Below are 27,095 nucleotides of genomic sequence, written 5' to 3' on the forward strand. Positions count from 1 at the left end.
TTTCACTCTCCATCTCTGCTGCTACCAGGCTTTATTTATAGGGCTGTGATCAGGTCAACGGCAACAACAGCAGACCCTTCATTTTATTCCGTGAGGACACAGCTATTTGTGGCGTCTTCTAGGAACGCACATTCTAGGAACACACTAATTACATTATAAACAAAGAAAATATACACAACTGTCTACAGTCGTCTGCTGTCCGCTGAGCTTCCTCTGTGGTTAAATATGCTCCTTGTTTTATGTCCCTCGATTTCATTTGTGGGAGTTTTATTTCCAGTCCAGAGGCTCACTAGCATGCATTATGAGCAGATTCATATGATATGAGATTAAGTTATGTTTGAATTTTTGATGAAACATAGAAATTCTTCTAACCGCTGCAATGGGAAGTACCCAAGGAAGTACAATTACCATTTCAGGCGAAGGTTTTTGTGACCGACGTGCTCAAAGAATGGGCCGATGATGAGACAATGGGCCCTTGAGCACGGACGTGCAAAAGACCCCGTCGCCTCTCCTACATAGCAGCAAGACACGCGTGCGTTCGAGTTGTTTCTTTGTCTCTTTGTGGTCCGTTTGTGTGTCTCTGTAGTTGTTTTTGAAGTTATTTTGTGGTTGTTTTGGCGCTCTTCGTTGTGCTTTTGTAGCCATGTTGTGTCTCTTTGTGGTTGTTTTGTCTTTTGTCAAAGTTGTTGTGAGTCCCTTTGCGTCTCTTCTTATTTCTCCTTGTGGTCATTTTAGGTCTTTTTTTGAGTGACACTTTTTTTTTTTAGGTGAAGGCCTGGGGGCCCCTAACACTTTGGGCCCCTCAGCCTGTGGCCGGTTGCGCTGTTCAGTATTGCAAAAGTAAAGGAGGGGTGCATCATCCCTTGACAGAAATGTAAATTTAGCGACATCCTCACCGCGTTTTCCTGCTCCTGTTGTCGTTAGACTCGACTCCCCAACTGCGAGGGACCGGGGCGGGGCCAAAGAAGATGGGCGTGACCTCAGCGGTGTCTGACGAGTCGGTGGCGGGTGACAGCGGTGTGTACGAGCCTTCGGAGCGCAGGTACGAAGCCCCTTCTAATCGACAATACATTCTGTAAGATGATCATATAGGATGGTGTCTTTTCACCAGACCTGTACATCGCTTATTTGCACTAGACACATTTATTTTCCTTTTTTTTTTTTTACATATTTAAAGAAATATTTCTTGAAGTCGTATCCTCTGCATCTCTGTTCTCTAATCCTTATTTTTTTTGACACAAGCCTTTAGCACAATATCAGAAGTTTACCACGAAGCATTTCACCTTATGTGACAAATAACCCTTTGAAATCCTGGATGTAGTTCCACTTTCTCTAAGACAGGGGTGTCAAACTCATTTTCACTCTGGGGCCACATCAGCATCACGGTCGCCCTCAAAGGGCCGGTTGTAAATGTAAGACGGTGTAAATGTAACTACGGTACTCCTAACATAGTTAGTTTAGTTTCCCGGGATATCTGTGACTTCCACAACACGTACTTCCAGTTGTGTGATTTCTCCTCCGCCATTGTTTCCTGTTGCTGGTGCAAAATGCATTCTGGGATATTTGGCTGTCCCAAGTACAGACAAGTCACCTCCGATGCATCCCGGGTAAAATGGGCAGAGCGAGCCACATCCGGGCATTAGGGCCGTGCTTGGCTCGATGTGAACTTTGAATTGGAACAGTACTTTGGCTGAGACTGATGACGTTTCAGTACAGAGAAGTACGCATGTTGAGAAACTTGTTGGAAATCCTCTTTATGGGCTGTTGCATCTCCTGTCCACCTGTTGTGATAGTTTTAATGTCGGCACACAGACAACATGCCATCTCATCACTTCGACTTTCTATCTCATAATTTCGACCATGGGGATATTTTTATTTTCACATCTAACTTTAAATTTTTGTAAAAAAAAAAAAAAAAAAAAAATATTATTTTTTTTTTTTTGCTGGCGGATTCGTGGGCCACATAAAATGACGTGGTGGGCCGGGTCCGGCCCGCGGGCCGTATGTTTGACACCCCTGCTCTAAGACCTCACACTTAAAGACTTACATCTACGATACCTTCATGGTGTCATTACATTGCTTTTACACAGCATTACAAAATAATAATTTGAAGTCCCCCCGTCAGTCTCAGTTGACATGATGTTTGAAGAGAAGTATGCATGTCTGGGTGGTTGTGTCTCCTCCAGGCCGGGCCTCCCTGCTGACCTCCTCCTCAGCTCCTACGAGGAGAGGTTGGCGCTCAGCTGCTCTCAAGTGCAGCTCGGCTTCCGCTACGAGTCCAGAGACCGACGCTTCACCATCTACGTCATGCAGCTGTGCAACTGCAGCGCCCTCTGTCTGCCGGCTGACCTCAAAATGTACGGCCCTTGTTTTTACCTCTTGTTTATTAGACGATGCTTGCTTAGCATCCGTTTCTATGCAGATGATACGATCTCGCTCCTGTTTGTCCTGCAGGTATGTGCGCTCTGCGGTGCTGCCCTGCGTGGAAACTATGCGCTGCCTCTTCCGAACACGCGGCTCTCTGCCTCAGGACGTCGTGGAGGTCAACGAGGTGTTCAGCATGCAGATATCCCACAGTGCATTGCGGCAGAAGACGCTGAGGGTCGACGTCTGCAACACCAGCAAGTCGGGCCATGAACAGTGTCTGGTTAGTGACACTGATTTAAAATGCAGAAACAAAGGAAAGAAGCACGATTCAAACACTGAGGCAGTTCTCAGAGTGCTTTAGATTCAATTCAACTTTAAAAAATAAGTTGTCTTTCAAAGGAACAAAGGAAAGTACTTCACTTAAAACAAATTATGTAGGATCAGGACTCCAAGTGAAGGGTGACCTGGAAAAGAAATGGTCAGGAACCATAAAGAATACATTTTTTAAAGCGTTCCATGGGGTTTTATTTGATGATTGATGTTTAATAATTCACATTTTATCATTAGGTTGGCCAGCGTTTACTTTTGGACAGTTGAAACTGTATATTTTGGGACAGTGGAGAAATCAAACACTATCTAAAAAGCCAAAATGGCAGAATTTTCTGAACAGACACGATGAGCTGCGATGCTCCAGATGTTTCTGTCTTCTTAACTTTAATCTACCTTCCCCCCCCCCCCCCCGCAGGCCGGGGCCCAGATCAGCCTGGCCGACGTCAGCTGCTCAGAGGAGAGATGCACCAAGTGGTACAATCTGCTGAGTCGGTCCTTCATGCGCGAGATCAACAAGGACAAAGAGAGCAGACCAGTCGGCGGCTCTGACGGGGTACATTAAACCAGAGTGACATTTAACAGTGAGATTTGACGCTGACTTGTGTTGTTAAAAGCTAATTGAATGAAAGCTTTTCTATTTTTAGTCCGGCAGTTTGCGTTAAACAGGAAATGTGTGAAAAGCATAGAATACTGCTACATGTCTGCAATGGTCCGTATGAACACATTTTTGGGGTGAAAGATATGCTGTTAGTGAAAGACGTTGACAGCTTATAATACAGTCTGATAACGACACTTTTAAATTATGAACCTGTCGGATGTTTTGTCCTGACGTGCTTCTGTGTTTCAGACTCGTGTTTCCAGCAGCGATGGAGTCGGAGCTCCGGAGGACGATGAGTGGTGAGTGATCCCTCTCCAACATCTATTTTATTCTCCTCTGTCTTTATTTCTATTTTTATTCCATCTCACTTTTTTTAACAGTTCTCCATTTATTTAACCGTCCATTTCTAGATGTCCATGTGAGGGCATCATCTAACTGCATGTTAAAGGGAGTTTCGCTGTTTTGTAGTGTGTTTTTTTTTGTTTTAATCCATAGTCAGCGTATTCTCCACAGGAGATGGAGGATGGCTCTCCTGTCCGTTTCTCCTAGATTTGGTTTGTTAACCTCATATTTTTATCCTGAAAGACAATGTGTAACGCTTCACTGAGCGTAAAGCAGGTTACCAGGTGTGTGTGTGTTTGTGGCGTGACGAAACACACACACACACACACACACACAGACGGAATGTAACCTGGCAGGTTTAGACAGTAAATAAAGCTGCTTGACTCCCCCCCCCCCCCCCCCCCCCCGTCCCTTGAATAACACTTTTCTTCTCCCTCCGTCCTACGACCACCACCACGGTGTCCTCTCAACATAACACCTGTCTCCTTCGTTAAAAAACACACACACACACACACACACGCACACACACACACACACACACACACACACACACACACACACACACACACACACACATCCCTCCACATATAGCAGCTTGAACATATTATACAGATTGAAGGAGCGGTAGGAAATAGAAAAGACAGTACCTCATAGAATTACTGCAATCATAAATACTCCATTTACACGTAAATAAGCGGAGAAATAAAAATGAAAATTACACTCTCAGACTATTTTTAGTAGATAAATAAAACCATTTGTCATTCAACAAACGCAGTTGTTGAATGATAAATGCTGCCACTCACGAACTTCACTTCCATAAAATACAGGCTAAAATTGGCATAATTATAATTTGAATCAGACATTTTCTAACAGCATCTCTGTTGTTGATCGTCAGGCACGGCGACCCTCTGGACATGTTTGATGACGAGGAAGGAAACGGCGTGGAGGGAGTGGGACCTCTGGAGGAAGAGGACGGGTTTTATCCTGACAGCAGCCGATGGGAAGCCGAGGAGGAGGAGGAGGAGGAAGAAGAGGAAAAGGAAAAGGTGACCAAACCTCCAACAGCAGCAGCAGCCATCACAGAAAAGGTAACTTTTGGGATTTCAGGCACAGAGGGGAATTTCAACACCCACTTGAGGAGTAGCTCTTTCTGTTGTCGCGTATTCTTCTTCTTTGTCTTCTTTTTTGTCTTTTCTCATCTCAACTCTCTCTGTTGTCTTTGATGAAATCAAAGTAAACATTTGATGTCTAAATTCAAACCTCTATTGGTTCTTGATGTGTTGTTCTGTCTTCTTATAGGTTGTTGAAGTTCCTCTTTCATATTTCTTAAAGAGTTGAAGTCATTTTTCATTCTACCAGACATTAAAAAAGCTCCACCAACTATCCGTAAAACATTTTGAGGCTCCGTTCTCTTGATCTGTCGGCGTCTTCTCCTTATTATCGCCGTGTGCTCTTGTCTAGGTGAACAAGGAGACGAGCATGGACAACTTGTTGCCGTCCCACCACTCCTCGGTGGTTCGACCCAAGGAGCGCCGCCCGGACGTCCACCAGCAGAACCCCTTCATGAGGGGGAACACCATCATCCGCTCCAAGACCTTCTCCCCCGGACCTCAGAGCCAGTACATCTGCAGGGTGAGTGAAGCTGGTGTCAGCAGCAAAGGAATACCACAGTGAAATATCAGCACACATCAGACCTTAAATCTCTGTCCTGATGAATAAAATACGAGTACAGTTGTGTTCATGAACTAAAATGTATTTCTAGATTAACCGCAGTGACAGCGACAGCTCCACCCTCTCCAAGAAGTCTCCGTTTGTCCGCAACGCTTCAGAGAGACGCAGCATGCGCATGAAGAAGGTAAAACCTAAAAACCTTTTTTTTTGAGATGGTCACTGTGTCGGATTAGGGGACGACCGTGACATGACGACACTACGCTAGAGATTTTTTTTTTTTGTAGCGTTCCTTTTATGGAAACTTTACATTCAATTGTATGTTGACAATAAAACACAGACCTTTAGACGACACCACACTGCACCAAGTTACCAGACCGTCTCTCTCTCTCTCTCAAATAAGCCTCAAAGGTGTCATGAATGTATTCTAAGGTTGTTCCTCCGCAGCGTGTTTTGGGCTAAGTGTTGCTCGCTTCAGGTCTTCTTCACTCACTCAGGTGACGTGCGTGTGTGTGTGTGTGTGTGACGTTTCTGTCTGTGCTGCTGTGTGTGCAACGTAAAACCATCATGCAGCACATTTATGTGAATCTGACTCGCAAAATATGAAGCTCATTTTTGTACGTGAAGTCCCGGATCAATTAGGAGAGACTCGTTAAAAAAGGAAAGATTCTCACACGTTTAAATATGAACGCCGCTGGAATCGGGGTTTTCTCGCTTTATGAACATTTTTATGATCTCCGAAGTCTCTTAAATGTGTCTGCAGCTTTTAAATTCGATTTTTTTAAACAGAAACATGTTCTTCGTCTCACTCATAATCGTACCTTTGTGTAGTATTTTTTTTAACATAGTTGCGCAGCGCTTAGACAAAGTAAAAAAGAAACTGTGACATTACAGTAACATTATTTCATGTCATCAATATATATATATTATATATATAAACATAACATGAACTGGAGCTTCAGACCTGAGCTTAAATGACCATATTTGTGGCTGCTTGTTGAGTCAAAGATGGACTTCTGCGCCTCTGTGTTCTGCTGTATATTTGCCGTCACCTCCCTGCTTCTCGAGCTCTTGACAGTTTAATAGTGAAGTCAAACCTGCAGGTTTACCGGCGTCCACATTAACTGCCGCCTCCTTTCTCCAGAGAGAGGGAGACGGAGAGAGCCTATTTGCATTTTTCGTGTCTCAAAGCCGCCAGCCGACTCCCGGTGAAGTGGCTCTTAATATTTAATAACCGTCTGAATGTTTAATGCAGCTCTGACATTTGCCAGCTTCTATTAGTTTAGAGGCAGGCAGCAAAATCTCTGTGTCCCTGCTGGCGCTCAGCAGCAGGCAGAAGTCCACAAACGTGCCAGTTAACAGTGGTGAGTTTAGAGAGTAATGCAATTAGAGAAGAGGGGTGTTGTCTTTTCTCTCACAGGCTGCCTCAGAGATGGATTTTTTATATAATTAATATTTAAGCTTTATTAGTGACCAACAAGCTTAAATATTCAATATCTTTTGGTTCCGGTTGTGTCTGCAGCACCTAACTGTATCCCCCTCGGTCCTCCCTTCAGCCTCCTATGCAGGTTAAAGGTCTGGACGGTCTGCTGCGGACGTCCATGGACCTGGAGATGGACCTCCAGGTGTCCCGGACGCGGCAGACCCGGCTGGCGCAGGAGCTGCGGGTGCTGCGGGAGCTGAAGACGCAGCTGGAGAAGGCGAGGCTGCAGGGCCAGAGAGAGCTGCCGGCCTGGGTCCAAGAAGACGAACGCTTCCGCCTCCTCCTCAAGCAGGCGGAGAAACAGGTGAGTGACCGTCGGGGTCCGATTACCAATGCATCCAGGTGTGCACAGGTGTTCCTATCACAAGCCTTAGTTCTCTGGAGGGCACTTTTCTTTGCGTTTGTAAATGAAGGAGAGCAGAGTTCAGTATCGCTGACACCTCCTTGTGCCCCATGTCCCGTTCAGACTCGTGAGGAGCAGCTGCAGGAGGAGCGGGTGGAGAAGATGATGAGGACGGCAGCAAGGAGGTCCACAAGATCCGGGGCCGGAGCCGCAAAGAGGTCCCCGAGGTCCAGACCTTCAGGTGGGAGAAACCGGCAGAGCGGGGGTTCTGAAATATGACACTCGGCTGTATGTTTCTAGATAAGAGCACCAGACTACCCAGGATGAGAATGCATGAAATGTGTTCAGCACAGTATGTGTGAAAAAAGAGCCGCAGTCACGCACTCACCCACTCCCTCGCCTGCTTCGTGAATAACATCTTTTTAGAGGTTGCATTTCAGACGGGAAGAGGAATTTGATGAATGCTGTGAGAATATCTTTCTCACAGAAATGTACAGTCGAGTGAGACAAACGACAAACACAGAAATGTATTGTGTCATAACCTCATACGACATATTTATCTGTAATCTGGCGCCAACATGCAGATACATTCTCAAATACAAGGAGGGATGGTTTTCCACTCTGGGATGTGTACATGACTAGCAACAGCTTTGTATGCATCAGACACTGCAGCAATGCCCCCAGTTGGAAACCAGGTAAATAGCACATATTTGTCATGAGTAACTGTCTGAATCTGATGGGAAATAGTAAAAACTACAACTTTGAAGCCAGGACTTTAGATTCAAATTCTGAAACAGCATGAATGCTGTAATGGCCCAAAAATTGTGGTTTTAATGTGTTTCAATGGGAACATATTTCGTGTTTTTATGCTGCATCCTTGCCAAAATTCAAAGCATTAACACAGCCGAAAACGTCCCTCGTGATGGTGCCTAAAGAAGAAATATACAGCATTTTTACTTGAGCATTAAATGTGGGAATAAACATCTCATTCTACTACTTTAACCATGAAGTTAGTAACACTGTTCAATTGCTTCCTGTGTGATTTCAGAGAGAAGATGGCGTTCTTCACACGGGCAAAGAGCAGCATCCCCGACCTGCCGGCTGACGACGTGTAGAGACGCATTTCAAAGTATTTCCCTCCTCGAGTCTTGACCTGCTGTTCCCGTATGAAATGAAGCAAACGATTGGCGGTGTTATGAAGAATTTTAGAAATAAACAATATGTTCAGTCGAGAAAAACGCTCAAAACGGTGAAGAAACACGTTTTTAAAGTGCTCAGTGTTTCTAATGTGGATAGTCTTTGTTTGTAAATTAGTGATAGCACTGCTAGAGCTTTCTTTTTTTTTTTTTTGTTATTATTTCACTTTCTCTTCCACTTTGTGTTTCTGTTACTAACAGGCTGTTTCTAGGCTCATAGGTGTGTAAAATCATTCCAGCACAAAGTCACACAGCTACACGTGTGCAGACAAAGAGTTTTGAACTAAAATGACACATTTGGACAAACGGATATATATATGTATATATATATATATATATATATATATATATATATATCCGTATGTGTATGTATATAGCACAAAACAATGGTACTGAAGCAAAATGAGCAACTTAAGCTGATGATAAAACAAGAATAATTATCAAAGTTAAGAGATGTTTAATATTGCCCTTAAAGTAATGTCTGTGTGTTTTTTAGAGCGTTTAAAAAACTTCATACGCAGACAAACATAAGCACAGCTGAAGCTTGTCTGATGTGCACAGTATTGACGGCACAGATGGTTCATCATCATCATCATCATCATCATCATCATGCCTTCTGTTTGAGCCTCGTTAGCTGAACGATACGACAGCAAGAGAGGAGAACTGGATCATTTCTTTGCATTACAAACATTGTTGAATGAACTGGATCGGATGAATCGAGAGGTGAGATTCTTCTCGCTTCAGGTCAAAAGTAAAATAAAAGTCATGATTGTCTCTCACCAGACACACACACACACACACAGTGTAGAAACGACACTAACTCTCACTAACACTCAGGTAGAAGATCGGGTAGTCTGCACTTTAAGTAACTTGAGATAAAAGTAACAAGAAAAAAGAGACGATGTGGGTTTTCGGATAATTAAAAGGAAATCCAAAAACCTTTGCCTCAAATGCGCTGGAATGATTGTTGATTGTCGAAACACACACACACACATTTTTGATGACTGAACTAAAACGTGGTTTTAATGTCAGACTTCCTTCCCTCTGTTTCCGCTCTGAACTGGAAGTTTTGGATTCATGTCTCTTAGAACTGGATGCTCTGCAGCTGAAGCTCTGTTGTATTAGCATGGTGCCCCAGCAAAACTGAACGCATCGGTCTTCTGATCAAGTCTTTAAGGCTGCACTCATCTACGCCTTTATATTAACCAGTTCAAATGACTACGTGTTGCTGTGCTGCCCCCTAGAGGCCAAATAAATGAATTACCCCATTTTACAATCCTTTTTTTGTTCCCCGATGCCACAATTAAATACAAAAACACTCCTGCAGGCTGCAACCAATCACACAAAAAGTATGTCCCTGAGATCAAATACCAGAAATCAAAGCACCAATGTTCTGTTTCTGGTCGTTAGACCCTTCTAGTCGATGCTGACATAACGTTTTTAAAAGATTTCTTAAATTCTCAGACTGCAATTGAAGTTTGAGAAATGCATCAATGTTTAACCTCAAAGTCATCGTAAGCAACATGAATAAACTAATACTTGTGCAGTCAAACATAACTGAGCACTGGTTTGGATGTCGGAGGAGAACGAGTATTTCACTGTATCTGTCTTCAGAGTGACCGTGTGGAGGTCCGGTAACCGTTCGTTCTCCCGCTACGTGAGTTCCGTTCAGCTCAGTGAAGACTTCCGGACGTCTGACTTTGTTTCCACGGCAACCTGAGTTATAAATCCGCAGCAGACCTCGACTCTGAAACATCTCTCTGACTCTTTGTGTTTGTAGCTGGATGTGGAGCAAGTTGTCCTTGGTGTTTATTTTAAAGTAAAACACATTTCTCTGGTGATTTACCTCATGTTTTCTGAACTTCATTTTTTACAATCCTCCTTTAATATTGATGATGACCAACTTTCCCATCAGAGAAGATACGCAGAGGCCAAATTAAACCACCACAGGAGTAGGAAATAGACCAGAATGCATTGCAGCAACATAACTGTTTTAGTTTTCAATAAGAACTGGAAAAGCGTTCTCATTACTTTGCTTACTACCTCATTTTTATGACCAGTTTCTTATCGTATTTCTAATACTTAAAGTGTAGAGAAAACACAAAAATATGAAAAACGGATCAAACTACACAAAAATGGACTGCTAAAAGGCATTCTAGGAAATGTAGTAAATGACTAACTGAAGTCGAGGAAAAGGAGGAAGAAAATTGCATCCATGGGACACTAAATAATGAAAGATCTTGAGCGTCACAGATTGAAAACAGCAGCAAGCAGAGGATCAGAACATGAAAAATAAATGAAGAGTAACAAAAACACGGATTTCTACTTGTATAAAAGGGACAAAACCTGATGTCCTCCCAACATTTTCTCAAAGCTGATGTATAATTGTGAAGTTTAGGGTCTTAACATGGACTTCAGGTCCCTCACCTGTGACGTTTCTGCTGTTGTTTCGAGTCATAGTCACAGAACGTCTTATTGAACAAAATAAATCACAGATTGTTTCAGACACGCCGAGGTCATCATCAGGAGTTTCCCTTCTTGCTGGGTCACCATGCTAATCTTGTGTTTGCGGTACGTTGGGCGCTTTGGATAAAACCCTTCACAGAATCATGTTTCCATTCCCAACAAGAATGTAGCTGACAAAAAGAACAACCTCTGTGCAGAAGAGTTTTGAACTGTAGATCAGATCCAGTGGAGAGTCAACCTGTGGCTTTTTCATTGGCCGGTGTGGTTCATGCGTTTCCTTCAGTGTGTCCGAACACACCTGAACTCCTCACCGTGTCGCCACTGAAGCGCTCCATCGTCACGACAGACTTTGAGCAGCGTGAAAGTCGTGTGAATTGCGATCCGACTGTTCAGACTGAGCAGAGCACATCTGGTTTCCTCCCGCAGTGTGAATGCAGCTCTGAAAGGTTGAACACTGTGACATTAATGAAAGCCTTTGCAGCTGTGTGAGAGAGTGTGCCTTTTGGAAAGCAACACGGAAACTATTCTTTCTTTTCTTTCTTTTGTCTTTATTGTCCAAACATGGCCGCCATTGTGTGATCTTAAAGGAAGCTGGAAATGTAGAGAAACGTTTGCATTGATTGTTCCGAATGTAAACTGTTTGTTGTTTTTCCTCCGCTGTAGAGCGAGTAGTTTTAAAGAATAGGACTCTCTGTATAGGAACCGTCTGTTTTTAAGTCCATTGATCTTTGTCATGATCGACCGAATGTTGTTTAACCGCGAAATCAAAAAACAATAAAGACTAATTTATATATATCAACATCTGGATGAAGGAATGTAGGTTTTTGCTACAAGAAATCACGATCATTCAGAGAAAAACAAATGCTGTTAGTCACAAATAATTATTTTTTCATCATGTAGGTTGTGATATAATTCCTGTTTTTTTTTAATTCAAGTGTATTTTTTCCCTCCCTCTTTGATTATTGTTTTTCCCTAATTAATCTGTTTGTGTTACGATTGGTGATGAACCTGGTCATGTGTATGGAGGCGGCTATTCGAAACATACAGCATGTATTTATTGCACTTTGTGATTTGGGTGTGCTTTTCCTGTTTTTCTTTGTATCGCGAGAGTCCCGAAAAGCTGTGAATTTTATTCTCAGACACTGTACTATCGACCAGATTTGTAAATATTTCACCAGCACAAAAACAACAACCAAACAATATGTTTTGTAGTTTCACAACAAATAAAAAAAGTTCTTCTCTTCTATTTCATGTGTTCAAAATTACTTTTTGTACTTTTATTTATCGGCCTCTCAAAGTCCCTTTTGACGTTCAAGTGTGGATGTAATGCACATTTTCTTTTTCAGGATAACCAGGGCTGTTTGAAAAATACGAAACATTTCATATAAATAGTTGCAATATTCTGACTTTTTCGGGAGAGCTGATGACTTTCTTGTATTTTATTTTTATTCTTTACATTTTATTGAATATTTTCCTTTTAAGATTTACTCTCTGAAAACAGTTCATCGAGGTGAGTGTTGGCATACATGCAACATTCTGTATCATAATCAAACAAGAAGCTAATGTCATACATCTAGATCTTATTAGGGAGTGCTATTTAAATGTCTCTAGCCACTAGATCATTTACTTAAGTAAAAGTACCAACATTTCAATGTAAAAGTACCAAATTACAAGTAAAGTCTTTCATTCAAAATCCTACTTCGTATTACTATTTACTAACTACTTTCTTACAATATTATTTTTTTATATACAGTTCGGTTTAGCCCAATTTAAGGGTCACAAGATAAATATAACGGTCCTGCTTTTTTTGTAAGGTGTCAAGGCAAAGCAAGGCAAGTTTATTTGTATAGCACATTTCAACAACAAGGTAATTCAAAGTGCTTCACATGAAACCATTAAAAGCATAAAGGCAAAAATAAAGGAGATTTAAAACATACATTGAAACAATAATCGATGTCTCCCTGAGACATTACGCTGCACGCAATCAACCATACACTGCCGCAATTCTGCAATTACTCGCACACAAACCACGTCTGGAAAAGATCTCTGCCGATCTGCGTTTTATAGTGTACGCCTTGCACGAACTCGGTCCCGGAGGAAATGGCGATATATTGTGCAGTCCTTTTAAAACCATTAAAAGCATCAAAACATAAGGCAAAAGAAAAGGAGATTTAACAGCAATTAAGAACAGTGTAAGAAATAAAATACAGTAGTAAAATGCAGAAATGCAGGAAATTGATTAATATATTAATTGAATGTGGTTCAATTAAAGGCAGCAGCAAACAGAAAAGTCTTCAATCTTGACACATTGAGAAGTTAGAAAATTAGTGCTGTTTAACAATGTAGGGTATTTTATAAGGTTATATGTTTTTTTTATTAATTAAAACCATATTAACCAATTAAAACCATAGCTGTCATGTATTTAGTGCAGCCAAAAGTACAATATTTACCAATAAAGTGTGGCCTAGTCAAGTGGACTGTAGTTATCGTTATGTTGCTGTACTTACAGCATACAGGAGGCGGCGCTGTCCTCCTTTGACGACGTATAGCGATCCGCCAGGACACATGAAGAAGAAGGTGATGACGTTTCCTCTGCCGGAAGTATGTTTCAAAGTTGTTAAATTCTTCCTCCTCTGTTTCATCAGCCACGAGATTCCACATTAAGCCGACAGAAGAGTTTCTCTCTGGTGTTTCACAAAGATGGGAGACCGTGTAACCGAGTACACAGCCCGACTGCAACAACAGGTAACCGGCCGGCCTGTGGGGGAATGTAGCTAAAGTTAGCTAGCAGGCTAAGTTAAATGTGTGTGTGACTGTCGGATAGCTTCACACCTACAGAAGCCAAAGTCCATTCAAGAAACTATCAATGTAACGTTGTTCTGCTTGTCAGTAAAATACACTACATGGTAGAAGAAAATAAAGACTGTCTACCGAGTAGGTGTTCACCACTCCTAAATTCGGCTAACATTAATTTCACCAAACGCCACTTATTTAGTCGTTAAGTTACTCGATGTGTCATTTTGGTGCAGATGTTACTATAAAGTTTAAAAGAAAGTATAGAATGAGCAGATATTTAGATTAAGTGTTGTGTGAGTTCTGAACTCTGGTCCTGAGTGGTTGTGGAAGCTGGTTTCATCATTTAGATATTACTTTAAAGCTGCAACTATGTATTATTCCTCTCATCGTTTCATCCTTTATTCAGTTGAAGTTGAATCATGAGTGAGTCTTTAATCACAGCTTATAATTTCTCTGTTGTGTAAAGTGCAAAATGTGATGATAAAAACACCAATTTGTCCAACTAAATCTATTTGTTTTCCTTGTCGTGTGGTAAGGTTTAAAGTTCACATGAATGTCAGGAAGTCTTTGTAGTAATCTGAGTGTTTGTTGCATCATGCTATCAGTGAGCCAGCTTTTGGTTTCATTGTGATACTTGAGGTGCTATAAAGCTCTTTATGGCCTCCGTTATTCTCAGAGTTGGGGCAGCATTAGTGGTGGTTTAATACATTTAAACCCAGCTTGGTGGGCTAAATGTAGTGTAGACTCTGTTCTCTCCTCAGGATCAAGCTTCTGTATCACAAGTAGACATTTCACAGATTGGTTTGTTCTTCTTCATCACGAATGTAAATGTTTTTCCTTGTTCTTGTTTCACAGGAGCGGGAGATCCGGAGTCTCTCTGCAGAGATCGAGAGCCTGAAAAAGCCACAGAACCTGAGTCCATCCCAACATCTGGATGAGCTGCGTGATGAAAATGCCAAGCTGAAGTACCGCATCAACATCCTGAAGAGGGTGAGTGTTACAGCAGGGGGCGCTCTCTGCCATGCACATGAGTACGACCTCCTCCTGTGCTGCTGCAGCTGCTGCTGGCGGCTTTGAGCCGAAAGATGAAGCTTCTGTAAAGAGGTCCGAGCCGTTCACTGATCCAAAGCTTCATCTGTTTGTTAGTTCAGTTGAATATTTATGATAATTTATGTGATAGACTCTGAATTGTAAGTCGCTTTGGATAAAAGCGTCTGCTAAATGACTGTAATGTAATGTTAAACTCTGAAACAACCTGCCTGAAAACACAGCCTGTCGTTGTTTATTTAACTTGTTTCTCTTACAAATGTCAGTTTTGTACTATTCAGTAGATTAGAAACTAAAGCTGTTGTCAACACGAGTCAGAGCAGTTGTAAAAAATAAGCTTTCCTAACTGCTCCTGCAGCATAAATCAACTTCCCGACTGTCCATCTGCCTGGCGTGTTTGTTCCAACAGGTGCCGAGTTGCCAAAATATGACTTCAAAGATTATGTTTGCACATCATCCAAATCCTTCCCCTCGTCATTATGTTAATGTTTGTGACGCCGATGTGCTGTGTGTCCTCAGAGCCTGCAGGAGGAGAGGCCCACTAGATGCGGTAAATCCATGACCAACATAAACCAGCGGCTGCAGGAGGTTTTCGGCGAGGCCATCCGGGCTTCCTGCCCCGAGCTGGACGACCCGCCGCTGTCCGTCGCGCCCAACCAGCAGGCCAAGTTTGGAGACTACCAGTGCAACAGCGCCATGGCCATGTCCCAGGTTAGACCGCCAAGTCTGTCTGAGAATCGAAGGAAATTACTCTTTAACTGCGGCTAAATGGATCCTCAAATTGTTTGAATGTCATTTTCCTACTGTTGAATAAATACAACCTTTAAGAATGAGTCGGGTTTTAAAAACACTGTTATTTTAGTCGTAACCGGTAATCAGAAAGGACCTATTTTTACCAACATTGAAGGGTATTTTATTAGGGCGGTCCAAGTTGTTGATTTATCTGTAAAAGAGAATTTTTCCTTCTTAAAGCACCACTTTACATCTTGTGTTTACCAGAGATATGCTCATAAATTAGGCGGCGGCCATATTTGTTAGTGATAGGATTGTATTTTGAGGTGTCATTGTAGCATTGCAGCAGTTGGTACAACTGCTCAACCAGCACAGCCAGCAGGTTTCATCCAACACATCAAATTTAGAAATGAAACTTATTAAAATAGTTACTACACACACACACACACACACACTGTTTAGCTCTTAGATCTGCAGGGATTTACTGATGTTATCTGTCTGGCAGGTCATGAAAATCTTCTTTACGGGATGAAAAGTGTGATTTTAGTGCTTTTATATCGATTCATTTTACACATTTTAAGCCAAACCGCCTCTGACTTTATCGCAGATGCTGAAGGCAAAGGGAGTGAAAGTCAACCCGAGGGAAATCGCAGAGAAGATCATTCAGAATCTTCCGGAAAACGAACTCGTCCAGAAAACTGAAATTGCAGGACCAGGTACCAAACAGCCGACTGTGATTCTCTTTCAGGGCTTTCCGAGTTTCAGAAATATTTGCATTTATTAAAAGGCAAACAACAATAATAACATTACTATACAAAAACACAACAAAATGCACAATGTGACACTTTTTCAGCTTAAACTTCCAGGTACACGACGTACACAAGCTGGTCCTGAATAGATTACAAGTATTAGTGGAAATACAACAGTTCATTCGACCTCTTCAGATGGTCAGCCGTTGTTAATGTCGGATGTCAGACTACAGTCCTTACGCTGTGTCCTCGTCGTCCCCTCTGATGTCTTGCGTGTCTTCAGGGTTCATCAACATCCACCTGAAGAAGCCGTTTGTGTCCAAACTGTTGAGCAACCTGCTGATCAACGGCGTGCAGCCCCCCCCACTGGAATCCAAGAAGCGGGTACGTCACACGCCAACATGTAGCGTGAAGCCAGATGTTGATGTTTTTAAACAGCTGTACGTCATGAGAAGTGAAATCATTGGCTTCTTCTACATTGACATCAACAATGAACATTTTGAAAAATGATCTTGGCAAAAAAATCGTCCCGCAAAACTTAAACGTATGCGTACGCCATTATTAATTCACTAATTATGTTTCCATTGCACTTCATGGCAAGTAAAATTTGAGACGATCATGTACAAAGTTAAAAATACAAAAGAATAGTTGAACAGATCGGGATTAATAACAAAAAAAAACAGTTTTTAAAGGCCAGTTTTTGGGCATTTCAATTTTTTTGCTAGTATTCATTTAATTTACATTTGACGCAAAGCGGCTAAAAGCAAACTACATAGTTTTTTCCTCTCGTCTTCAGGAAGAAAAGCTGTCAGACTGCAGCACAGCAGAAGTCACACCGTCGTGTAATAACAATAATGTGTGTATAATAGTCATGTACTCTTTAGTCTGAGTCTCTGTTTGATAACATTGTGAGCGATGGAGGATTTGAAGCAGAGTTTGAAACAGAGATGCTCACGGAAGACATTTAAATTCCAAACTATTAGGTTTTATGTCTCAGAGATGTCTTATTTATTGTTTAATCTCTGTGTGTGTGTAGGTAGTGGTGGATTTCTCTTCTCCCAACATTGCCAAAGAGATGCATGTGGGTCACCTGCGCTCCACCATCATCGGGGAAAGCATGAGTCGGCTCTTTGAGTTTCTGGGCTATGACGTTCTCAGGTCAGTTCAGTCGCTGTTCACCAAACCTGCTGCATTTTAAACACGATGACACGCTGCTGCGAAGCGTGGCTGAGCTCGCTGTCCCGTACTGAGCGTCTTCATCCACATTAATATTCCTGTGAGGCTGTACTGTTCACTCCACACCCGAACAGAAATGGATGCGAAATAGATACATCTCTTCTGCAAAAAAACCTAAAGTTTGCGGGGTGTGATATTGTTTGTTTTATGAATTGCGTCTAAATGAAGTAAGAAAGATGAAGGTAAACAAACAATGGACGGGTTCTTCACTGTCGTTCTAGAGTTGCTCACCTTCTTCATGGCCGTTCTCAGGTTGAACCACGTGGGAGACTGGGGGACCCAGTTCGGGATGCTGATCGCCCACCTGCAGGATAAATTCCCAGACTACCTCACATCCTCCCCGCCCATTAGTGATCTTCAGGCCTTCTACAAAGTCAGTTATAGCTCCAAGTGTTTCTGTCTCTCTGTCTGAATCCTCAAGAAAGGACACACGACTTAAACAAAGACTTCAAAACATTGTGTAGTCACTAATGTTTGGTTTAATGCTAGTTAGTGTTTGATAAAGTCCCACTGAAAGGAAGAAGAGGAAGAGAACAACCTCCTGTTCTGAAAAGTGAACCCAATGCTGAAGTTCCTTCAATTTGCATTCTCTCTAGTGTCCACCAGGGGGCGACTCCTCTGGTTGTATAGAAGTCTATGAGGAAATGACTCTACTTCTCTCTTGATTTATTACCTCAGTAAACATGAGTTTATGGTCTCAATCTCAAGTTTCAAGTCTTCAGTACAGCATGATGTTCATCTAGTAAATGATTTAGAGTCAAACAGACCATAAAGCAGGGTATGCTTTAGGGCGGGGCTACACAGTGATTGACAGGTCGCTCCCACAGCGTGTTTTCGTCCACTTCTTCTATTCAGTTTATGATTATTTGTGAATCTTACGGTATGAAGCCAAAGTTCACACGCGGGAAATGGTTTAATGAATAATTTTAATGTCAATATCAATTATGAAAAGTGAAAGTTAATGCCAGAATATTCTGTGGAGCATTTTGTTTCTGCAGTGCAGTATTTTGCACGTGTATATTGTGAGAATACATTATGTATAAACACAGGACATTAGCTGTTCTTTCTGCTCTTCACACCTCATTTACTTTTTACATCATCCACTCTGCTCTTTTTGCTCCCTCCTCCTCCTCCTCCTCCTCTTCCCCTTCCCTCAACAAGGAGTCGAAGAAGCGTTTTGACGAGGAGGAGGACTTTAAGAAGCGAGCCTATCAGTGCGTCGTCAGACTGCAGAGCAAAGAGCCCGACTTCATCAAAGCCTGGAACCTCATCTGTGACGTTTCCAGGGCAGGTAGACTGCATCTGCAATTGTATTATTATAACTATTATATTATATTAAAACACACACCGCATCTGATGAGCTTCACACCAGTTCTTAAATGACGACGGTGTGCATGTGTTTTAGAGTTTCAGAAGGTTTACGACTGCCTGGACATCCAGATCATCGAGAGAGGAGAGTCGTACTACCAGGACATGATGACAAAGGTGGTGAAGGAGTTCGAGGAGAGAGGTCAGTGTGCAGCAGCTCAACAGTCACATTTAAAATCTGTCTTTTTGTGGCTCTCAATTAGAGCCCCTGTTGGCTCTGTACACGGTTCAAGTTGTGCCTTTTCTGCACCTGAGTTATCAAAGGCTTTGCGCCAATAATACTGAAATCCTCAACCTTCAATGTGACGTTGTTCTCTGCAGTTATAGCCTGCAGTTTGTGGTGTGACCACCAGGGGGCAATATTGACTCACACGTCTTCTTAAAGATTTTAATAGTACCTTCCTATCTCTAATTCTTCCATTCACTCATTTCCATCCCTCTCTCTCCCCTCCTCACCGATCCACCCATCATTGCTTTATCTTTTGTTTCTTTCAATGTCTCTCCTCAGGCTTGGCGGAGCTGGACGAGGGTCGTAAGATCGTCTTCGTCCCCGGTCAGTCCATCCCCCTCACCATCGTCAAGTCGGACGGCGGGTACACCTACGACACTTCGGACCTCGCAGCCCTGCGCCAGAGACTCTTCGACGAGAAGGCCAACATGATCATCTACGTCACGGACAGCGGACAGGTGGGTGAAGAGAGGGAGAGAGAGGGAGAATAAAGTTGACACGGCGTACAAATAAACCTGGAAGGAAGAAGGTAAACAAAGGGGAACGGAAATACCAAAAGTTACAATCTAAAACGTCTAATGGGGAGCAGAGGGACCTTTTGTTTCCTGTTAGTCCTGAACTATAAGTTTTACTTCTTCTTCTTCAGGGCTGAAGGAGGACACACTACACTATAAACTCAGATCTCTGTTTTTGTCTTCACAGTGGTGGCATGGCATGAAAGACACATTGTTGTTTAACACCCAAGTACAGTGTTTTTGAAATAAAATGTATCCTAAAATCTGTTTAAGTACAGACGAGAAAAACTTCACGGACAGACGCCCCTCTGTGGATCTTTCTGTTCTTGTTAGTTTTAAACATTAACAACATCCAGATAGAAGTTTTCTCTTTATCTGGAAAGTATAACTTGACATTTATGTGAAATGTCACTGAATTTGTGTGCGTGTGTGCGTTTTCTCTTTCAGTCCACACACTTCCAGGTGGTGTTTGCTGCAGCTCAGATGATTGGCTGGTACGACCCCCAGGTGACCCGGGTGGAGCACGCAGGCTTTGGAGTGGTGCTGGGGGAAGACAAGTGAGTTTAAAACGCACAGAGCCGGCTCTTCCTGAAGCGATGGAAGGCAGCGGTTGGTGGGTGTTAAAGGGTTAAATGTGGAGGCTTTCGCAGTAAACGTCCGACACTGAGCGTTAAAGGGCCGCGTGTTGTAGCTGCATGCGGACTAATAAGAGTTTAACAGGAATCCAAATCATCAACAAAGACGAGCATCTCCTCTGAAGACTGAGACTCCTCCACCGTCACCGCCGCACTATAATCATCTGATGTCCTTCGCTGTGTCTTTATCACCGCTGCGTCGTGTTTTTATTGCATTTATTGTCCGACATAAAACAGAGATTTTTACTACACGACCGCATCGGAAAATAGAAACGGTACAGTCAGTGGTTTTAACTGATAGTTCAAACACAAGGAGGCAAAGCTGTTATTACTCAGCATGAGGGAGCCGAAAAGTTCCGCCGTAGGTGGACAACAGTGATTCAAAGTTAACGGCCACAGCATGAGACCGAGCTCCAGAGAGTTGGGCAGTTGTGAAACTATATCTCTTTTGCGTGTGTTGTGTTTCCCAACGTACTTTGAGATGAAACCGCGACCACGTCGGTGTGAGGAAAGTCGAATGTGAAAGCTGCAGCAGCTCGGCATGAGGCACGAGTTATCATAAACCGGAAGTATCCTCTAAAAACCGCTGAGCGCGGTGGAAATTAAACTTTTCATGCTGCGGACTCTCCCCGTGGCCTCGGTTCGGTCTGCGTCTTCATCTTCCCCCTCACCGCTTCCTCTTTTTATCTTCTCCTTCCTCATCGTCTTCTCATTATTCGCTCCACTTCTCAATCCCAGTGTGGTTATCCCGAGTATCCCCCCCCCCCCCCCCGTGTATTACTTATTCCATTTCATAGTAAGCAGTGATTACTGCGTGGCTGATGGGGTGAGTTAATTTGAACACTGTCACAAAGTTGTTTTTTTCCTAATCAATCGTCCGGAGAGGAAGTGCCGAGCCCAGGCAGGAGGTTGATGTTACGCTTGGCGGAGGCCATAACTAAGTGCTGCTAAACGCCCCACGGTAACCTGAGGGGGCGGAAATTGGCCCTACAATGTCTGCGCCACTCCAAAATCCATTAGAAATTGATCGTGCTGTTTTCATAATTGCTCATCCAGACAATAAGGGCTTAAAGCAGCCACGGGGGGAGCTGTTATAGCTACACGTAAACAGAGGAAAATAAGTGTGGTTGTTACGTTTTTTGGCTCGTTCTGCTTGTGAAGCTCATCTGATTTGGGTGATTGTACGGAATGTGACGCCCCAAGGTGTCGGCAAGCAGGAGTAGTCTAATGGTTCGTTGTCATGGTAGCTGGAAAGTTCTGTGTGGGGATGTTGAGTCGTCGATGCACAAACTCATCTTTTATTTTGTCTCCCAGATATCTTGTTTTGAGGTTTGTGTGGTTTTCTTCACTTCAAGACTCGACCGGCAACTCGCTGAACGTTTTTCTTCTCGTCTTCTCTCGCTCAGAAAGAAGTTTAAGACCCGGTCTGGAGACACGGTGAGGCTGATGGACCTGCTGGAGGAGGGGCTTAAGAGGTGCATGGACAAACTGAAGGAGAAGGAGAGAGACAAGGTGAGAACTTGGGCTGCCGAGGAGGAGAGAGAGAGGCCGCCTCGCTCGCCTTTCTTCAGCGGTGTGATGTCGGTGTCTCGTGTCTCACCGCTGATTTACAAGGAGTCGGTGGATTGTTTGGCCGAATTTTGTGAGGATATGAAACTCAAACTTTACACGTGAGCTTTTACTTTGAAACATTATAAAACAAATAAAAGTTTCTTTCTGCTGTCTCATAAACCGTTAGAGAAAGGTGACATTAATAAAGGGCAAAGATATTACGCTTCATTTTCTCCCCTCTATTGGTGTCTAGCCAGCCAGACAGCTTTGGTTTTATTTGTTCGGGTTTGTAAGATAATAGTGTCCGACATTTCTGCCTCCACCCCGGAACGGGGGAAACGGAGGTGAATTTCATTTGGGATGCCCACAGAGTTTCAACGGCATGAAATCAACACAAGTTCTTTCTACTAGTTTCTAATGAGGAACGGGAGCAAAGGAGTGTGAGAGTTCACTGTTTTATTTTGGCCTGAGACCCCCTGAACTGCCCATTAAAACTGAAAGGATTTACATTTTTTGGAGAAGAAAGAAAGACAAAACAACAAATAAACAAAGACAAATCCGTCTGCAGCGCCTTCGTGTAATTATGCGAGGTGTTTTTGTTTCATATTTAATCACCTGTAGTCTGCTTTGTTTGTCTTCTCTTTATAATAAATGGTTGCTGTCAGACTATAACACACTATTTCAGCTCGTGTTGGAATCAGTTCGTGTCCGTGTTTTCTGTCAAACGTTAAACCTTTTGACAAGCAGCCGTTCAGTAACCGGGAGGCCTTCATGGCAGCTCGTTATTTCCACTTATCGCCGTTCTTGGTTGCCCCTGTAATGACCGTCTGACTCTACAGTAGACGATCTACTTCTTCTCATCCTGCACAAAACAAGAAACTCTGGATCTTTCTGATCGCTTTCAGAGACGACTACGTCTGAAATCTATAAAGAACACACAAGGTCACCAGATTTCTTGTCTTGTCTGCTGAGCTCTGAGGACGGCTCGACAGCATGTGGTCTTCTGAACACGCGCTCGCTTTCATTCTCCTCATCAGGCTCCTCTCTTCTTCTCGTGAGCTTGCGCCTCCTAATGTCTGCAGCCTCACCGACGCTTCTTCTGAAAACAGTCTCTGTCACATTTGTGTTTTATTTTTTTAGTTCAAGAGGAAAAACTTGAAATGCATCATTCTCATCAGAGTGATCTGATTAGCCAGTAATACTGAATTACAACATATTAGATAACACTTCATTGAACTTAGAAAGTACTGTGACTGTCTCCTTTTTACGAGCAGGAAAACACACATTTAAGATTTGTCATGATGTCACGAGAACCACAATCAAAGTATTCCTTGTGGTTGCATCTGTCGCGGCGGAAAGTACTCCTCGAGTAGTCATTTGTTTTTTTAGAATGTTTTTTAATGTATAGGCTCCAATCCAGTTAATGTTTAATACCTGAAAGTGCTGCAGCTATTATTTATTATTGTGTTGTTTTAAAGCCAGCAGCGCCCTGACTCTGGCCCTGGTGCAGCTCGACCGTGTTAAAGGAAGTGTCTGCTGGTAGTTCAGGAATAGGAAGTGTTATTGTGTTCGCCGTCTGACCTCAGATTGTTCCAGCTAGTCTCTGTGTTTAACCCAGAACTCATCGCTTCACCAGCCTTCCCCTTCGTCCCGGGGCTGTTGTGAGCTGCTGCATGTGTTTGTATCGGAACGTAAACCTGCGGAGGGATAGAACACATGAGACCCAGCTGACCTGGTGAAGTAATACCTGAAGTACTCGGTGCAGTGTACACAGTTGGACAGCACTGATTTGAATGCTGGTCGGCTGTGGGAAACCGGTGCCAACAGTTTCCCTGCAGGCTCGTCTGGCCCGGTGCTCCGCTGTTTGTCTGGGTCGGTGCCTACGTCTCCCATCTGCTAACCCTGCCTCATTAAAACCAGCCCTGGCCTCCATCTACCGCTAACACTGCTGCTCACATTTCATTTCTCCAGTTGTGTTGTATAATCCTCTGTTCTGTTCTTCTGTTGTATTATTTACTCCCGTCCTATTTCCTTGTGTATCCCGTTGCGTTCAGTGCTTTCCTGTCTGGTCCTGTTGTGCCGTGCGGCTCCCTGACCTCTCTGGTCGTGTCCTTGTGTGTCTGTCCCGCTACGACTCGGCATCGTGGGCTTTAACTGGAGCTGCAACGATTGGTCGATTTATTAATAAGTCGGCTGTCGCACAATTACCGGATTATCAAAATAGATTGCAGATTGTTATTGATGAATCTTGGTTATCCTGCCAGCATTAGAGCAGTTTGTTTGTTTCCAAATGAAACCGTTTAATTCGACTGTTTCTCATGGCGTGGTCACCGCTGTTGGAAAACCACTGGATTCATCTTGAGTTCGTCAAAGATGTCGGGTAAAAGAGGCCCATTACCGTTTCTAAAACACAATGTTCATTTACAACGACATCAAACTGAGACAAGCCGTTGAAACAAAGAGTGAGTGGTACTTTGTTTATTTGCTTGATACATGATTTAAAGAATATGGCCGGTTGAGATACTAGTTCTTTCTCCAAAGACCCAAACCAACAAACGTACATCTACTAACCTTAGTTTAGTTTATTTTGGTCATTTTCAACTTGTACAAGTCAAATAAACATATTAAAAAAAAGTCCCCAATAAATCACCATTTCCTCCATCTTGTTAAAAATGACACCATCAGTTTGTGTCTTGTTCTTTTCTCTTGTTTCACGTCGTCATATATTTTCTGTCTCGTCACATTCTCATCTCTTCTGCCGTTGGGTGTTGTCCTCTCATTAACTGTTCCGTCTCTTCCTGTTTCCTGTTTGTTCCAGTTCTTTAACATAATAATATGTCGTGTTACGACCTGTCTCTTCGTATCTCGTCACCTCCTCCGCTCTGCGCCACTGAAAGTTTCTTGTTTTCCAATCGAATCTCCGCCACGAAACTTTCTGCACGAACTCTCTCCGTTCGCTCCCTGTGGTATCGGACACGTCACGCACGCATTCGAGGGAAGGCGATGACTTAATAAGTCAATTTAATCTTTTATCCTCAGGCTGCTAAATTAGAGTAATCATTTGGATTAAATTCAACTCGCTGGTTTTACTGTGGAAACATAAGGTGACGTACTGCCTGCAGTAATTACAAGCTGATAAAAGTGACAGAGTCATCTGAATATTTAAAGCCATTAGGAGGAGGAGGAGGAGGGGGGGGGGGGTGGTGTCTCTTAAGTCGTTTTTATGAAACTTCTCTTTGCTGAAATTGTCCAACTGCAGGTCCTGACCCCAGAGGAGCTGACCAAAGCCCAGAGGTCCGTCGCTTTCGGCTGCATCAAATACGCCGACCTCTCCCACAACCGCATCAACGACTACGTCTTCGCCTTCGACAAGATGCTGGACGACCGGGGCAACACGGCGGCCTACCTGCTCTACGCCTTCACTCGCATCAGGTGAGGGGATCGCTCATGTTCACCATATTAGATTTTAATTTGGCTTCAATAATGCAGACGTTAAATCACTGTAAATGATTCAGCTTTGCCACCAGATACATTGTTCCATTCTGATTTCACCTTTTTAAAGTAAAAAGCATTACTCCTGGAAGCAGCGTAAACTAAAACGCGTCCTTAAATCTGCCCGAGTTCTTCATCGAGCCACTACAGGTTCACAATGGCCGCTCACTTTGGGACGCTGAAAGTATCTTGAAAGTTTAAATTGAGTTCCTCTCGACCCGTCTGTGTCCTCTGCTCCTCTTTGCCCTGTTGGAGAACCTCCTGCTAGTCCCGGTGTACTTTCATTACTCGTATCAGATCAGCCTCGCTGGCCCCTCATGGGAGATGGGAGCTCGTGCTAAGGGATTAGTCTTTGGGGTCCCCCCCCCCCCCCCCCCTTATCCCCTGTATCGAGTGGCCGCAGAGGGCTGCGTTGACCCCCCTTCCCCTCCAGCTTCCCTGGAGGTGTTAGACTTTGAAGTGGCACCGTGCCCGGCAAAGATTGATCTTTTTTTTCAGCGCGGGGGGGCGAGCAGTCTCGCATCAGAGGATTCGATGTTCCTGCATTTACTCAATCGAGCACTTACTGGTGGCTGCCGCCCGCCAAAAGTTTATTTAGGTGTGTTGGGTTTAAAAGCAGTTGTTTTTATTTCCAAAAGAGTTTCCTTGAAATACCTTTCATCTCAGTGAATATTTAACAATATTATGTTTTAACCTCAAATGCTGTGATCGCTTACCTGCAAACAAGTGTGACGTTTTCGTTCATATGTGATATATATTTTATTAATGGCATTATTGGCTTCCTATAGGTCCATCGCTCGTCTGGCTAACATCGATGAGGCCACGCTGAGGAAAGCAGCAGAGACCACGGAGGTCCTGCTGGACCACGAGAAGGAGTGGAAGCTGGGGAAGTGCATCCTCCGTTTCCCAGAGATCCTGCAGAAGATCCTGGACGACCTCCTGCTCCACATGCTGTGCGACTACCTGTACGAGCTCGCCACCACCTTCACGGAGTTCTACGACAGCTGCTACTGCATCGAGAAGGACAGACAGACGGGTACGTGTTCAGAAAGATATCCAGATCAAAAGCACACGCTCATCAACGCTCTGCTCACGAACGGGAGGTTTCACTCTAAAAGCTGCCTGAGCGCTGTTGGTCCTCCACTTGTTCCTGTTAGAAACGCCTCCCTGTGGTGCACTGAAGTGCTCCAACTTCAAGTTTAGAGCTGCTTAATTATGCCACGTCTCACTTTCTCAGCTGTGGCAGTAACCCCAGCTGGAGGTTCTTTCATTATGTCAGACAGAAAACAGTTCAGACTGATGTGTGTTCAGTCCCAGGATACAGGAAATGGTGCAGCTTGTCTTTAGTTCTTTTTAAATCACCTATTGAATCTGTTAGTCGATGGTACTATATCGGTCGTACATCTGCAGTATTTACCTGTGAAATGTGTGTTTCTCTCTCTCCAGGTGAGGTGGTGAAGGTCAACATGTGGAGGATGCTGCTCTGTGAGGCCACGGCGGCCATCATGGCCAAATGCTTCGACATCCTGGGCATCAACCCCGTCGGGAGGATGTGATGTCACAGTGCCGCCATCTTTGCCCCAGCATCCAGAGCGGGAGACGTGACGACGTGACGATAAACAGTAAACGTTCTCCATCACGCACGTCGCAGCCAAAAACTCGCTGGGTTTTAAGAATCAATTCCAACAGAGTTATTACATCCATCCTGGGAGGAAACATCACGTATGTTAAGTCCATTCCTTAACATCTTTCTTTTTTTATTAAAGAACCGATGTGAAACCAAAACAATCACCCGGTCTGTTGTCAATTATTGCCTGATTGTGGATCTGTCTGTTTAAAGCCAGATTTACTATCGTGATGCATGAAATTTGATCTTTAACCAAAAAAACAAGACTCGATGATCAGAAATTGAAGCTAAAAAGAAGAGAAAAAAACCAAATGTAAAGTGCTGT

The 27,095-nt window shown here is 43.3% G+C and overlaps 2 protein-coding genes across 2 annotated transcripts in view; both read left to right on the top strand.

Moving 5' to 3' along the window:
* The window catches only part of wwc1 (WW and C2 domain containing 1), a 38,428-nt gene extending 26,423 nt beyond the window's left edge, over positions 1-12,005 (top strand). The window contains 12 exon segments of the mRNA XM_079282806.1: positions 925-1,042; positions 2,187-2,357; positions 2,455-2,647; positions 3,113-3,250; positions 3,545-3,594; positions 4,533-4,725; positions 5,099-5,269; positions 5,400-5,492; positions 6,862-7,092; positions 7,255-7,303; positions 7,306-7,372; positions 8,180-12,005. Coding sequence (XP_079138932.1) covers positions 925-1,042; positions 2,187-2,357; positions 2,455-2,647; positions 3,113-3,250; positions 3,545-3,594; positions 4,533-4,725; positions 5,099-5,269; positions 5,400-5,492; positions 6,862-7,092; positions 7,255-7,303; positions 7,306-7,372; positions 8,180-8,246 — 1,541 coding nt within the window. The 3' untranslated portion in view covers positions 8,247-12,005.
* A 1,395-nt stretch (positions 12,006-13,400) lies between these two features.
* rars1 (arginyl-tRNA synthetase 1) lies at positions 13,401-26,925 on the top strand. Its single transcript, XM_079282780.1, has 15 exons — positions 13,401-13,538; positions 14,445-14,579; positions 15,156-15,347; positions 15,976-16,084; positions 16,401-16,501; positions 17,154-17,275; positions 17,606-17,726; positions 18,515-18,644; positions 18,759-18,863; positions 19,230-19,408; positions 19,913-20,022; positions 21,507-21,612; positions 24,911-25,083; positions 25,932-26,179; positions 26,590-26,925. The coding sequence occupies exons 1-15, from the start codon at positions 13,494-13,496 to the stop codon at positions 26,697-26,699; spliced, it is 1,986 nt and encodes a 661-aa protein (XP_079138906.1). The 5' UTR covers positions 13,401-13,493; the 3' UTR covers positions 26,700-26,925.
* The last annotated feature ends 170 nt before the right edge of the window (positions 26,926-27,095 follow it).

This window comes from Melanostigma gelatinosum (genome assembly GCF_949748355.1).
Source record: "Melanostigma gelatinosum genome assembly, chromosome: 14".
NCBI classification, from domain to species: Eukaryota; Metazoa; Chordata; class Actinopteri; order Perciformes; family Zoarcidae; genus Melanostigma; species Melanostigma gelatinosum.

Coding starts and splice junctions, on each gene's coding strand:
- rars1 (XM_079282780.1), top strand. CDS start 13,494: ATGGGAGACCGTGTAACCGAGTACACAGCCCGACTGCAACAACAG. Junction 13,539..14,444: donor CAGCCCGACTGCAACAACAG/GTAACCGGCCGG, acceptor CTTGTTTCACAG/GAGCGGGAGATCCGGAGTCT. Junction 15,348..15,975: donor GCGCCATGGCCATGTCCCAG/GTTAGACCGCCA, acceptor ACTTTATCGCAG/ATGCTGAAGGCAAAGGGAGT.